Raw genomic sequence first — 15404 nt, 5'->3', positions numbered from 1 at the left:
CCTCTTGGTGATGCGGATGGTACACGCGGCAGGGGAGAATGCAACTGCGTCTAATGCCCGTCATCGTCTGTCTGTCCGTCCGTTTGTTTATACCACTACATTGTAAGTACTGGGTAGGTAAATGCGTGCGCCGATACTATGGTGTTAGCAAGCTGTGCCTGACTTTTTTCTTTTGTTCCTTTCTTTCTTCCTGTCGTTGTTGTTTTTGTCTTTGTCGTGCCTGGGGTTCCAAGATCCGCTAAACGAAGGAGAGATAAGTCGTCGGCCATCGCCGCTTCAGTTTGTGGGAAGGATTTGCTTGAGGTATGTTAAAGGAGATAGGAAGAAAAAAAAGGGTTATTCGCGAGGCTAGTCGTCGTCAGGTATTCAGCCGATGGGGACGGCCTTGCAGATACTTCTCAAGATGAAATCTTGTACACTAAATCTCGCCACCGAGCATCCGCACACTACGACCGCTAGTGTAGGCTTCGCCGTGCCTCCACGTAGGTATGCAAGACATACTTATAATACCTACTAGCATCTAACAGCATGGCTTTAAGTATGTGCAGTAGGCAAGTTACTTGCAATGTTGTGGACAACCTAGGGTATAGCCCCCGTCTGAACTCATCGTAAGAATTGTAAATGTAGTCTAGGGGAAAAGCCTCATGTCTGGAAATTAATATGCATCTATATGTGAGGAAGTAGTCTTCTGCTAGATGCTGGTGTCGCAGCGCTACTTCACGGGACGCATGCTGCGAATTTAGCCAGTGGGGTTTGGCTGTATAGTTACACGACCTATACCGAAGTCGGCCAAGGTCGAGGGTTTGAGACTGGCATGATCCTCATGTCAGCCTCCAAAGCGTACTATGTAGACTCATGGTGAATGACTCGCTCGTCCCAGCAGTCGAGCTCATTCCGGTTCTTTGTCGTGCCTCTAGTGGTAAGCTTCGAGTTTAGGCTACCTACCGCCCCTCTTCAACGATTCTGCGAACGCTAGGTAAGGAGTTAAGTAGACATCTTGGTTTTACCGAATCATGCGCCGCCAATCACCTCGTCGTCGAGTCGTTCAGCGCAAATGCAAGTTGTCGAACAATGAGCCAGCCATTGGCTCTCGGATTCCAGGCCGTCTTGAGCCAAGCACAGTGGTTCTAGGCTTATGGGGTATGTCTGCGGTACCAACATCCAGGGTTCTCCGAACTGGCGCTGGAGAATCGGAAACTAGCGAGCAAAAGAACTTCCTTAAGCTAGGTAGGTCAACAGGGACTAGGATAGATGAGATGAGATTACCTGCAGGTTTAAACGGTTTCAACCTCGTGCGAGTCGCCAGTAACAGTGTGTACCTATACCTATATACAAGGTCTCACTTACTCATTATATAGTAGTGTACTTATATAGTAGTACGTACCTATGTGTCCTGGGATGCCTTCGTTTCCAAGGCCACCTAAGCCTGGCATGTGACAAAGGCTGTTCAAGATCATACCGGCCCGCCGGGTGGCTGGTTCACACTACTATAGCCGTTCACAAGCCGTGGGGCGGCAGACTTCTTTTCCTCCCCCCTGCAAGTTGAATGTGGCAGCGTGAGCCTCGAGCCTCTGAGCCCATGTGGGATGAATACACTAGATCCCAGGCCCTCGTTATTATACATGTATGCATCTACGTATGGAAATGCATTGCAGCAGCCCAGGCTCTATAGCGTACAGCTTTATACACACACATACATAGTAGGTCTTTGGGATTTTAATGACTGGTGGGATTAACGTGGTGAGGCTCGGTTATTGTAGTCTTTTTGAGACGGTTATAATCGGGTTGAATACCTCTGGCCGTACTATACAGAACATGGCGATGTGGGTTCATTGAAGTATGGGAGGAGAAACTATGCTTCGAACCTCATCACCGAATGCTTGCTCATTAAGTACGGTCGTGGGGGTGAATCTTTGATCCCTGACTTTTACGGCCCAGCATGCATACCGCATACCAAGTACATGTAAAAGGGACCTTTGTATATGTACTGTACGTGTGATGTAGTACTGTGTATGGCGGATCGTAGCCAGATGACCATACGCTTACATATACTTACTAGGTACCTATTGTGTATTTGCATGGGTTGGAAGGAAGAGCTTCCATTCCATTGGAACATGACGTCTTTGTTCAAGAAGGATTTCCTTCAATTCGCTCGGGAGGGCATGGTGTACCGACAAGAGAACGCTACTTCAAGTTAGGACGCAAGAAAACCGGAGCAATGGAGCTGACCTTAGGACAAGCACGCGACCAGTTGACGATCAATGGAGTCTGGTATAAAAAGGCACAGCCGTACATACAGTAGGTATGTAGGCATAAATGCAGGGAATAAGAAGTTCCAGGAGGGAGCCTCGTAACGGAGAGCTTTGTTTGATTAATCATCCCGCAGTCGATGTCGAACTTATGCAGTGCATCTCAAATCCTGCCTCTCACGGGCTGCGGGATGCAATGCGAAGCATCTGATTTGACTGGCGAGCTCTTCCGCCTCAAGCACCTAACCTATTGCATGTATAGCCGCGGTCTACTACTGTATTACGCAAGTAGCTGTATTCCACCTCCAAGGATAATATAGGACCGCATTGGAGACGGATGGCCAACCAACAGTGAGGACGAAAGAGGGTAGAGTTGCATTTTGACCATCTAAGGGAAAGCTTCTAGAACGCCTATTCAGATTGAGGCCTTCTTTTGCCCGGAGCCAATAGGACCGATAACGAGGCTCAACTTACTTCTTTGTACATAGGTAGGTACAATGCCGCGTGCAGAGATTCCTAAATCCACCTGGACTCAGCTCCACGAACTAGTGACATTTACGGCCTACGCTGTAATGGCAGTGAAAAAACTGGCCGTGTCCTTGAGTACATTCAACCGCCAGAGGTCGACAATCCATGAAGCCTAGGCTCTTGTCGGCATGGGCCGTAGGTATTCTCCATTCTGACCTCACAAGTGAGAAGTGGCGGCGGGTTAGGAATGCCCATCCCACGCCGCGCGCCGTACGGGTATTCCGTATTAGAGATGGGAGAAAGCGCCAAAAATTGGGGGAGGCTCGGCATAGATGGATCTCGTGACGTGGGAGAGAAAAAAAGCACACGACCGTTGTTCGAGGCTTCCGTTCTGACTATACCAAGAGCGTAATAACACACGTGTTGAAGCATCTCCGCCTGACGCCACACGATGGGTATATACATCCACAGTCGTTCTGGAATTTAGAAATGCCGATACAGAACTAGGTAACAGGTAGTGGCGGGCATTATTGGAAGTTCGATGACCCAAAGCTACGAAGACGCGCTATGGCTGAAGAGGAGTTCCAGGTCTAAGAAATATGTGGCACGCTACCTAGGTATGTAAAGAAACGGCTCGATTTTCAAAAGTATTTATAGAGACGTATAGTACTAAGTATGTATTTCTTTAGCGCACGGACCGAATTCATTGAACATGGAGTGATTTCGCAAGTAAAACGTCTGAATCCTGGTAGAGCTAAGCTTCATTACCATCATTGATGAATATTGGAAGTGATAATACTATGGAAGAACCATTCAAGCCGTGTCTTAATGGAGGCCCTTGCCCTTCGCATAATTAGTATGCATGTTAACTTGAAGGCTTCGAATTTATCGAGGTCCTAAGTGGGCGTGAAAGGTGCATTTTCATGTACTTACATGTAGTAGGTAGTCGTTTAGCACCTATTGTACTACTATGTATAGTATAGTACGACCCGGTAGGTATTCATTGAGGCTATCGTACATGGAGAACGCATGAAAAAGGCCCACGGGTGACTCTCACGAGGTGCCTACCTAACTTTGTAAGTACAGGTACTTCTTATTCGCAGCACTACCGAAGTACATACCTAGTTAAGTACCTACACATGTACGAAGTAGGTAAGTATAGCTGTCGGTAGCTCTACACTAGATGGCTCGCCATACCGGTGTTTTTTTGGTCTGAAGAGCCCCGTCAGTGAACTTCAGAGGCTCTCCTCCGACCCTTTCCGATCATCGTCCCGTAACCGGACGACATCCCCGCTGTAGAGACACATAGCAGTGGTGACGGAAAGCAGCCGAGGGCGGCGTCTGAGGCATATATCTGGAAATATGAAGCCAAGAACCCGGTTTCGCACCACTGGCCAAAGCCGTACGAACACAGAGCAGCATAATGAAGGGCATTGCATCCATGATTCTAGCAGTTGGGCTGAAGCGGTGCCGCCGAACTCACGCCGTTGCCCATGCCCCTCCCCTGTAACAGCACCAGGCGCGCGGTGCTGTGCTACACATACCGTAGTAAAAACCTCCAGGCTCCTACCTAGGTCTGAGTCTGGTCTGAGCTCTAGTGAACGAGTACATAGAACTGGTGTAGCGCCATGTATATTCAGCATCACGGCCGAAATAATTTGCTGCCGGTCCACTTTTTGAATCCCGCGATGATACAAGCTTTACTTGTCCCAAGTAGCCACTGTACCTTCTGTACTATACATACAGTACCTAGGTAGTAGGTACATACCTAGTATAGAAGTGTATCCACTGAGGAGGACGACCCTATGTGTACACATCCAATACTACCTACCCGGTGTGCTGCTATAATACATACCTAGTACACCGACGCATTACTCTCATATGAGTATACAAATAAATAAATGTCTGTATAATGTACTACGTAGTACGTGGAGGTAAATACGGTAGGTAAGTCTTAAGTATAACCGGATCGATGGAAACCAACATAGACGTGCTCAGGTAGGTATACGCATACCCTAGTGCACTACACTGGCAGGCAGGCAGGGCAGGCGCAAGTCCTTCTCGCTTCGAACGCAGCAGCAGGGGGAGGGGCGGAGGCGCTTCCATGTCTCTGTGGAGTGCTGGGATGTGCGTTTGGAGGACCCATGCTGAGCCGAACGCTGGACAGAGAGACTGGAGAGGATCTGGGAGGAGAACGGTGCCCCCCAAGCAGACCCAGTGACGCTCGACGCTCGAACTACTTTTTCGAGCGCTGTCTCGAGGTAGACATCGATGTCGCAACCGGATTGGCGGATTGCCTGTCTGGGCCGAGCTAGGAAAATGCAAATCCACCACACCGGCCGCCGCCCAGGACCCAGAACAGAGCAGAACAGACGTCAATCAGTCCCCATTGAAAAGTGATGATGGCAGAAATCTGCGGCGGGGGGAGCAAACCATCAAGGAGGAAGGGGAAAAGAACAGATGACGAGGATGATGGTGGTGATGGGGACAGAGGAAGAAAGCGATGATCTGAGGGCGGGGGAAGGGTAACACCTGTTTCTCTCTTGTCCAGGTAAATCTACACGTATTCACAATACCTACCGGACACTCCAGCGCAGAAAGTGGTGTTGACCAACAGACGGCATCACACCTGTATATACCAACACGACGCTGGCCAACGTTGCCTCAGTTGCTTCGCTACCCGCCCCGACATCCCCCTTCGCGCAAAATACTTACATACAACCTGCCTACCTACCTACCTACCTATGTAAGTAGTCTAGGTGAGGCCCTTTCCTATCCTATCCTATCCTATCTTCCTACCAACCACTGCGTATCGACTTTCACTTACAGCACAGTCAACTCGGTTCGGTTATGTTATGGGACAGGATCACCAGAGAGTGCAGAGTGTAGTGTGGATGTACATGGAGCTTGAGTTAGGATGTAAGTATGTAAAAATTGTGTGGTGTACAGGTACCTACTCCTCTCATCCCATGTTCCCTGCTCAGCGGCACACCCACCACTTCGACAAACACCCCCATGTCATCCACCAGCATCTCGTCACTCCCGCCCACTCACACCACTCCAAGCCCTCGCGCTCGCACATACTATGTACGTCGCTAGGGCTAGTTAGTGCAGGCTAGCAGCACCCGCCGCGCCAGTACTGCTGTTGCTGCTGCTAGGTACATCAGAGCCAGCCAGAGCCAGCCAGGGCCAGCACTGTTTCTGCGACAAGGTAGCCATCTGCTGGTTCTGCTTCTACTACATACTGTTGCTTCCGCCCACTGCTGGCTGCTCACTGCTTGCTGCTTGCTTGCCGCTCCTCCTCCACCTCCACCTACCACACCTCAGGCTCGACCGAGGGTAGACGGAGAAGAATACGACATAGCAAACTACCTACCTACTAGATACATCTCGCCCACTTCCGATCCCGACTCTGCTAGCGAAGCTGGTTCAGCGAGACCTCGACGGCTCTAGCTCTCCTCTATACTTTCTATACTCACCTCAATGCGCACCATTGTCTTTTTCTTTTTTTCCTTCTGGATAGGTTAGCGGCATCATTAGAAGCTCGAGTGGTACTGTAAACTCTAGACAACCAATCTGATTCATTCACCGGCCGAGAAACGGCGTCAGCCGAACTTAATACCCCCCCTAGGACGTGGGGAAACCAAGTTGACCTGTCATACGCAAGACGCAAGAGAAAAGCTCCCCGTCCACCCGTGCACAGGCGTTAGAGGAACAGGAGGGGGGTTTCCTTTTCCCTTTTGTTTTCCTCCAGTATAGAACACAGCCACGGCCGCGACATCATTGACCACGACCGCGGACTGTGCAATGGCGAAAAATCCCACAATAACAGAGCACGACTTCCGCTTTCCCAGGCGGCCCTTCGATTCTACAGCCGCCGGGGAAGAGATCAAAGATGAGGGGAGTCCTGGTGACCTGCGCATCCGGGAGCTGAATCTGAACATGGCGGCGATGGATACTTCCAGTGTCGCGCGACACGATTTTCTCCAGACATCTCTATTCTCTCACCTCGAGAACGACATGTCTGGTTCGGAGCAGACGGTGGCTGAGATGCAAGAACATGATCCGTTGGCCATGCAAGTGTGGAAGTTCTTTAGCAAGACGAAGCAGAGCCTACCGAAACAGGAGCGCCTGGAGAATTTAACATGGCGGATGATGCACGCGGTTCTTCAAAAAGGGCGGGAACAGCAAGCTAAGCATGACGAGCGCATCCCTGTGCATGGCGAATCTTGCCGGCCCCCCATTTCTACTAGTTCGACCGCTACGACAGTCATTGCCGACTCCTCAACTTCTGCTCGTCTTAATAGCATTGCGGGCACTAGCAACGCACCCAGCGGCATCGCACAACTGAGGAAGGCGACGGACCAAAATGCGTCGCAGCCAGAGCCCATGAATCTGGACGACTTCATCTTTCCCGACAATGTGGCTCCGTCAGCCGGTTTCACATCGCCACTTGACAGCGGGAAACAGGAGAAAGAAAAGTCGGCAACTCGCGCCGCCGCTGCCGCGATTCCTATCAAGTCTCGTAAAGCGTCGGGACAGCATTTTGTGCCTCAGTCGGTGCCGGCGCCTCCTCACCAGAGGACGCAGGATGAGTTCGGCTATGTAACCCGACATCACCGGAAAACTAGTATCGATGAGCGACGTGTAAGTACTGACGTATTCCCTGCACATCTTGTTGATAATATCTGTAGTGATTAGAAGTTTGGCTTAGCCTAGACTTTCATTCCCTCTCACCATACTTAACCGACATGTCCTCTTCTAGAGCTAACTAACCATTGTCTAGGCCCGGAATTTAAAGCGTCCTGCCAATTTCTCCCCACATGTGTCTGCCCTCAGCAACAATGCCATCAACGGCAGCGAAATGGACGCCGACTCCGATCTCCAGGACTACAGTCTAGATATACCGAATCAAGCAAGCTCTTCGCATTTAACTCATCAAAATGCCACTCCCTTTTCTATTGATACCTTTCAAATGGAGAGCGACCCCATCCTTACATCCGCAGGGCCATTTCAGCAAAGCTTCATGTTTTCACCATCAACATCGCCTATGGTTACTCATGGCCCCTTTTCCAATGTCTATGGGCAACATCCCGCGTCTATCAATGGCACCGACTATTATTCTCCTCCAGGCTCTGCCTATCCCTCGGCAGTATCAACTCCACATCCCCTAGCTGAAAACGAGAACATGTACTTCAGCTCTATGGATATGCGCCACCAACGAAATCAGAGTTTCCGCCAGATTCCCGGCTCTATTGGTACTCAAATGAATCAACAGTTCATGTACCCTTCAAACAACAACTCGGTATTTCCTACGTCTACTGGTCCCGACGTATCTTCAGCCTTCACAGCTGGGCCTAGCTTCGGTCATGTTAACCCCAGCCAAGTGTTTCAGCATGATCAAACCGCTCGTTCACCCGGCATGGGCATGATGCATGAGAATATGTTCTCGTTTGGGGGTGACTCTGATAACGAAGATGACGATGGCGGTGCATTTGCTGACCGTAATATGAGCATGCATCAAGACATTTCACCTAGCGAAGACTCTGGGATGGACATGGGTGGCCCAAACCCTCTCGGATGGGATGCCTCATTGCCTGGCCAATTCAGTACGCACGCTGCTCGCTATCCCGGTGGTCCACCCCGGAAGCAGGTGACGATTGGCGGCACGACAACGGAGTTCGTTGATCCTAGCGAGTGGGCTAGCCATAGTCTACCACGCACGCAATCATTCCGCAACATGGGTGACAAGCGCCAAAAGATTCCCCGTAACGTTTCAACTCCAATGGGCAATCATGGCAATCCTTTCGACCGCCTAGCACAGTCGAACCCGAACTCGCCGCCTCCAGACGGAGCAGGTACTGTCTCAGGTTACTCATCCGTCGCACCAAGCCGGCCCGCCTCACCACTTGGTTCTAAGCATGGATCCACTACTAACCTACAATCATCTAACGGTAATCAAGGCGATGGGAATACACCAACGACCTGTACAAACTGCTTTACGCAGACTACGCCTCTTTGGCGACGCAATCCCGAAGGGCAACCCTTGTGCAATGCGTGTGGTTTGTTCCTGAAACTGCACGGCGTCGTGAGGCCGCTCAGCTTGAAGACTGATGTCATTAAGAAGCGCAACCGCGGATCAGGAGCAAGCCTACCTGTAGGCGGCACCAGCACTCGGTCCAAGAAGACTGCCAGTGGTGCATCCGGTACGACATCAGGACCCGCATCGCGCAAAAACTCCACGCTTGCTATATCCACGTCAACCACTACAGCACAAGCAACAACGCCTCCCTCCATAACCAGGGCCGGTAGCGTGAACGAGGGCGAGAGTCCAGCCAGTGGTGGCGGCTCTGGTGGTAACACTGCAGGAAGCACGCCGGCCAGTTATGCAGGCTCAACAACTGGCGCTGTCGGAGGCAAGGGTGTCGTTCCGATCGCGGCGGCCCCTCCTAAGAACACGCCAGGGCCTGGTGCCGCATCCTTACCCCGTAACATTGCTGCCGCAGGCTCTTCAAAGCGGCAGCGCCGGAGTAGTAAGAGCGCTGGCACGAACGAATCAGCTGGCGGTATGGATATCGACAGCCCCGAAAATTCTACTGGTTCGAATGAGACCGCCCGATCTGTAGGCTCGTCGAGTGGGTTTGTGCCCATGCAGACCTCTGGCGGAAATGTTGGTGGTATCGGCAGCAGCTTTGGTATAACGCAACGGCCTATGATGAGCTCCGGCATGGTGGGAATGCCCAGTAACCATCCCAATGGGATGATGACCTCGGGCGCCGGAACTGGACCTCAGGAATGGGAGTGGCTCACAATGAGCCTTTAGGTTTGGATAGAATAGAAGAAGGAAATACGCATTGTGGTCTTGGGCGCAGTGCAGGAGAAGTCACTAAATCTGCAATGGTGTCTCTTGGCGATGTTCCGTACCCTGCCTATCAGAGCAGACGCCCGATTTCTATTCTACCCGGTCGGCGACTCAGTACGATACATACACGTTTCACTAGGCAATGGGATGGACGGATGATTCACGACGGCATCGCACACGACTCGGCGTTACGGTGTTGGCATATTAACTTACCCTTGGATGACGATTTTTCTTATTCTTTTGATACCATATCTTGCCGCGCATTGCAGGTTTTCGTCTTTTATATACGTCCTTCGGTTTGGCCTACGATAAACGCAACGCCCCGCCTCTCCAGGTCAACTTGGTGCACCAGATTTATGCAGAGGGAAATCAATACCCGAGTTTATCTTTTCCTATTTAAACCAATAGATGGGGCAGCTGTTTTCGCGAAGTTCACTGGATTGAATTCTTGGACCAATCCCACCTCGGGAACGGAACATTTACGCATGCTTTTTCTGGTCATCATCTCCTTCAGCTACCTAAATTCATAACCGCACTTCGACGCCTACGCTATTCCCCGGTAAATTTCTACCTTGTCGTTCTCCACCAGGTGTCGCCCCCCTCTTCTTGAAGCAGAAGATCTGCATGGGATGATGCAGTTGAAATATAACAGTTTTTAGACACGTTGAACGCCTTTTTCATCATGGGGACATCATTATTTACCCCTAGCCGCTGCATGTGTTGGTGAAATCGTTGTCACAACGCGCGGCGCATTCAGGTCTACGCAGTCTGTCGTAAACTTTTAAAATGCGCATTATACGATTTGTGGTGTCCACATTAAGCATCAAGAAACATGAGCCCCAACGAGCGTTATACGATCACTTCTGGATAACGCACTTCATGGGCACTTATAGGGGCAGGTTGGAATATTGGGGTTATCTTGGGTGGCAGCCCTTTGATATAGCATTTGTGAAACGGGCTACAGCATCGGAGCGATGAGCAATTTTCTCGTACAACTTGGTCTATGTGTCTTGCATTTTACCCCACAGTCCTCAGGGTCAGAAGACGGTTGCTTGTGCAATCACTACCGCAATAGCATGAGCAGATGTCTCGTGGGACGAGTAGTAGGGATTAGCGTAGTATACTCTGTACGACGACGATAATTGTAATAGCAGTGAGTTCACTTGCAATATTGCTTCCTCGGTGCGCACACACAAGGTGACATGAATAGATGGATGGTATCAATAAAGCTGTCTAGGAAAAGCATTGGACTTGAACGTAAGTGCGCGTTTCGTAGATAACCATGGTAGATCTGTAGATCCAGTAGTTAAGTTCTGAATCGGACGTAAACTACATGAAAATCATAGATGATCGATTACCGATCTCTCTCTATGCAGCCACATGTCTTATGCCAGTGAGACAGGACTTGAATGTCGGTGGAACTACATATTTACTTGTCTGTTTTAAGTATAAACCCGGATAGATATGGAGCTGCCTTCGACAAGGTGTCACTCACCTATTTTAATAGGAACTACGATGAAGAAGAAAAAACCCCTCTGAGACGAGATCCAAGACATTCACGGTCGACTTGAGACATGGGATATGAATAGCTAATAACTGATCCACAAGCGGATCGGCAATGGTTTGCGCAGATATTGAAGACTTTTAGGTGTACCTGATTTGATATGATGTGATATGATGCTGGGATCGATATTCGCGTCGCGCACAAGTCCATAGAGGTAGGGTGGATGAGTAAGTTCGTTGATAGCAACGGTATCGCGGAAAGGTGCGTGGTAACTTACTAACTTACGTGTTCACACAAAGAGTGAAAAACGTAATGGCCACATGGTATATTGCAGAGTTCTGCATTTATTGATTTGATAAAAGTCAGACGCACGCTGAGGTATAGAAGGGTATATTAAGCATTAAGGTCGTTATGGAAACTCCTACTCTCATTGGAACACCGAGTATTCATTCTCTTCCCCCGCCTCCTGATCATCGAGTAACCGAGAAACTTCGGTATGTCTCCTGATGTTCCTGTCAGAGTAAGCTTTCACTGCCGTACGAAGACTCGGGCTTTAGATATTAGCATGAGGTCGGTGCAGAGGTACGGAATTGTCTAGGACTAGAGAGCTAGGCTCTGATCAATTTCTTTCGGCTCTTATATAATCGCTTTTGGAAGCATTTCGGAAGTAGGTGGTGAGACTAGGTATCTTGTTTCTCGTTAGGGGGTAAATATGGTCTCAGGGAGACTGGGACAACTGAAAGGCTATATATTGTGAAGGTAATGCGGGCGTCTTCCGCCGATATGAAGAGCTGAGATAAGTCCATCTACTTCTGCCTATCTATATAGATCTATAATTGAGTAGGTATATGGCAGTATCATGATTTTGCGGAAGCCAGGTTAGGGACAGAATGGTCGCAGCACCGAGATTGAATCTTGGATGATAGGCCTTAGTTGCTACTAAAAAGAAAGCAAAAGATGTGATTATCTCTGGAAATTAAGATATGAATGTCAAAGTTCGTACTCACGCTACCGATGATTCTGAGACCGACGACACATATAGCCCCGTACCCCAACAATAGCTTTGATATGACCAAAGCACACGGAATCTCTTCTGTATCTTATGCTATTGATAGAAACATTAAGACTACGAGCTTGATACCGTTCATATAGCTATTATTTAGATGCCGCGATGACGAGTTTCAGAGAAGCGAGGCAACATCCTTCTTCACGACATAATGCGAGATGTATGTAGCACGAGCAAGCTGTGAGGGCTTCTTGACTGCTTTAAAGCCATCGCCGCTCATCTATATAGACTTTACTCGCTGCTGACTAGAATAGCACAAAGGATAGAGGACATACGAAACCCAGAGCGTATGTCGATGTTATTGAAGCACTTCGGAAGCATGCGGAGATTGCACAGAAGCAAAAGAAACGTGCGCTATGCGATCTGTATCTATAGCTACGATACATTAGTATCACTACATTAATTGACTGTAAGAAGGTTTAGAGGTCCACACCGTATCCGTCACTACTTGTAAGAGACTCGTACAGAACACAGAGATACCGGGCCCCAATTACCAACCCCGGAAATAGAATAGCTGTTTGACTTATAAGGCCTATCCTCTACTTTCCAGCCATCTTAACTAGATATATTGAACCTTTGAAGGTACTCTGGGCAACACGTAGAATAGAATGATGTGACTACGATGGTTCGTGAAGCCAAGTCGATTTCCCTTCATTTATCTAGGCCTCGAGGAGACTACTGCGATCAAGTCAATCTTACTATATATGGGATATTCTTCCTATAATAATCTTCACTGGGAATGTGCTGCTTTAATCTGGGTCAATGCCCTTTGCGACTGACTTGTGGCTATTCACATAACCCTCTGCGTTGTCTGGTACCTTGGGGTGTATAGCAACCCCTGAAGCAATATGCAAGCTCCGCGTATGGCCTTGCAGATAGTTTCAATTTCACCAGCGGCTCATACAGCGCGCTATTCGCCTTCATTTGCTGAGCTCATGTAGATAAGTAGCGCGCCTTAGGCTTGACATTGGAGTCCAGGCTCTGCTTGATATGGGATTGGTCAGATGGAGAAGATGGAAATCGTAGACGCGCTATTTATCGGCTCTTATAACAAGGCTGAGATCTGGGCTTGGAGCTTGATGCTATTCACAATATAATGACCGACTAGGGTTGCACGAGTACCTGACCAACTAACTCCTTCTCGGCTGTTGGTGGCTTGACTCGACTCTACATATTCAGCTGGTACAGCTTATACGCGTATAACAGCTCTAATCTGGAGCTTATAACAGCATCAATGCGTGCTGAAATAGGCCACTGGAAGACGGCGAAGACATTGGACTGGTAACTTAGTTGTCAGGGGATAAAGTAGCACTGAAGTAGAGGTTAACCCGATTGAGGAGAGTCAGCTTAGAAGTTAGGTATACAATGGGCAGAGGTCTCTCGAAAGTGTTTAAGATAGCTAGGAATATCTTGCTTCGGTATTCGGTCTCTCCTATCCCAGGTGCTGCCTACCTATGTCCCAGCTTCTCTCCGGAGACGCATGCGCCTAACATCATTAAACAACAAGGCTAGGGAGCTGAACCTAGGTTTCTCTGTCTGTGTCATATATACTTCACGACGCTCTGGACAACTAATCTAGAGACCAGTCAATTACATTATTAACAGTTTTCCTATTGTTACTCAACACTTTTGCTGTTGGCGCCTTTCTTTGTTAAAACATTAGCACAGTTATACCTCCCGATTAAAGTCTACGATATAGCGTGGTTATTTTGATACCCCGAGCTATAACTTTTCGCCTTACGTCTTCATATACAATGAGAGATTTCTTTCATGTAGTATTTTTAATTCACTGTCAATTAACTTTTTTATGATTTCGGTTCACAGGGGATTATGCTTAAGAATAGATAGGGACTGCTCGTGTATTTGGGTAATAGTCTATTATTGGTACATCTTGTGATAAAAAAAAAGTTCTATCTGTTAAGGGGGTTTGTGCTAAAAGGAAAGGAGGTTAGGTCTTTGCTTGACTAGCAGAGAGACCTAGAGATTGAGGCTGCGAGTAGTTATGACAAGCCTGAGCTTACTCGTTCTGCTTGGGCTTGGGTGGGTTAGGCTTTGGCTGTATTCCTGTTGTGTCATAACTTCCACGGGTTTGGTTGCCAGTAAAAATGGACATGGCCCAGCTTAGAATAGACATCTTAGCGTTGGTTAGTTGGTTTGGTTGGCAAGTTGGTTTGTTGATTGAGGTTGTGATAGCGTTTGGAGTTGCTGGAAGGAATTGCTTGTCTGTCTGTGTGTTATTTGCACGATTGTGTTGATGATTCTGAGAGAGAAGAAGAAGCGATTGTCGGGAAATTTTCTGCAAATTTATACTTCGTGAGGAGCTATGAAAATAACAGTACAACAAATGTTGTCCAGGAACGCTTGACCTTGATGTTCGAAACAGCCGCATTCACCCCCCCTTTCTGAGGTTTTCAGCTAACCAAGACATTCTATTATGAAAGATGCAGTACGCTCGAATACAATAACATTGTGTTAGTATCGATATGACTTAAAGTTTACATCGGCATTGTTTGGAGAGGGCTCAAGCATAGTATTGTTGTGTAACTATAAGAACACAGGAAGTGTTCTGCTGACTGGGGGAGGGCCAAGGGATAACAAGGGAAAATGACGAGGAAACATGATTATGGCTTTGTGTGTTTAGCTTGGCCTTATCTGGCTGCTCAGTCTACGCCCTAACGGCGCCAGCTTAGGCGGTGTGAACACAATTTCTTGCTCAGACTGCCCTGGCAGTTAGGGGCTTGAGATATTGGGTTTGCTCAAGGAGCTTGTCAGTCATATATACAGTCTCTCAATAAAATCTCTTGCTTCGAAATGGTATAGAGGCAGCTTGCTCCACTGTAGCTACGTATCTAGCAATGGTTCCCAAGTGTCTCTGCTGTTCACCTCGTGCGCCATTACTCAGCCTCTAAGTCTATATAGCTTACACTAATCAGTGTGCCGGTATAGTCAGGAATCACACAGAGCGAGTTTCTAGGAAATAAGGTCGGAGGGCCATAGGCCAAGGATAGGTCTTGACAACTGAGGTGCCCGTGTCGTTGTTCAACCCTGAGCCTTCCCCGCGCAGTTCTTATGTCTTAGTCAATACCACCGTAAGAAGCAGACCATTTAGTAAATCAAACCTTTATTACGCTCATCTAGCTATCGTACAATAGCTTGCTAGTTCACGTTGAATCAGCATAGTCGGTTGACTTGTTGGATAGGCCTCCTCATCAGTATGCGAATTGCTGGCCGTCGTTGAGTGAGTGGCATGTCGAG

At 48.5% G+C, this 15404-nt stretch overlaps 1 protein-coding gene across 1 annotated transcript; it reads left to right on the top strand.

Annotated features, from left to right (window-relative positions):
• Positions 1 to 5907: 5907 nt before the first annotated feature.
• On the top strand, positions 5908 to 9953 carry F5B22DRAFT_460694 (uncharacterized protein). Its single transcript, XM_047972057.1, has 2 exons — positions 5908 to 7364; positions 7504 to 9953. The coding sequence occupies exons 1-2, from the start codon at positions 6525 to 6527 to the stop codon at positions 9538 to 9540; spliced, it is 2877 nt and encodes a 958-aa protein (XP_047834151.1). The 5' UTR covers positions 5908 to 6524; the 3' UTR covers positions 9541 to 9953.
• Positions 9954 to 15404: the final 5451 nt, after the last annotated feature.

This window comes from Xylaria bambusicola (assembly GCF_022495145.1).
Source record: "Xylaria bambusicola strain CBS 139988 unplaced genomic scaffold F5B22scaffold_6, whole genome shotgun sequence".
NCBI lineage: Eukaryota > Fungi > Ascomycota > Sordariomycetes > Xylariales > Xylariaceae > Xylaria > Xylaria bambusicola.
Note: the sequence above shows the minus strand (reverse complement) of the source record. Positions and strands in the feature narration are given on the sequence as shown.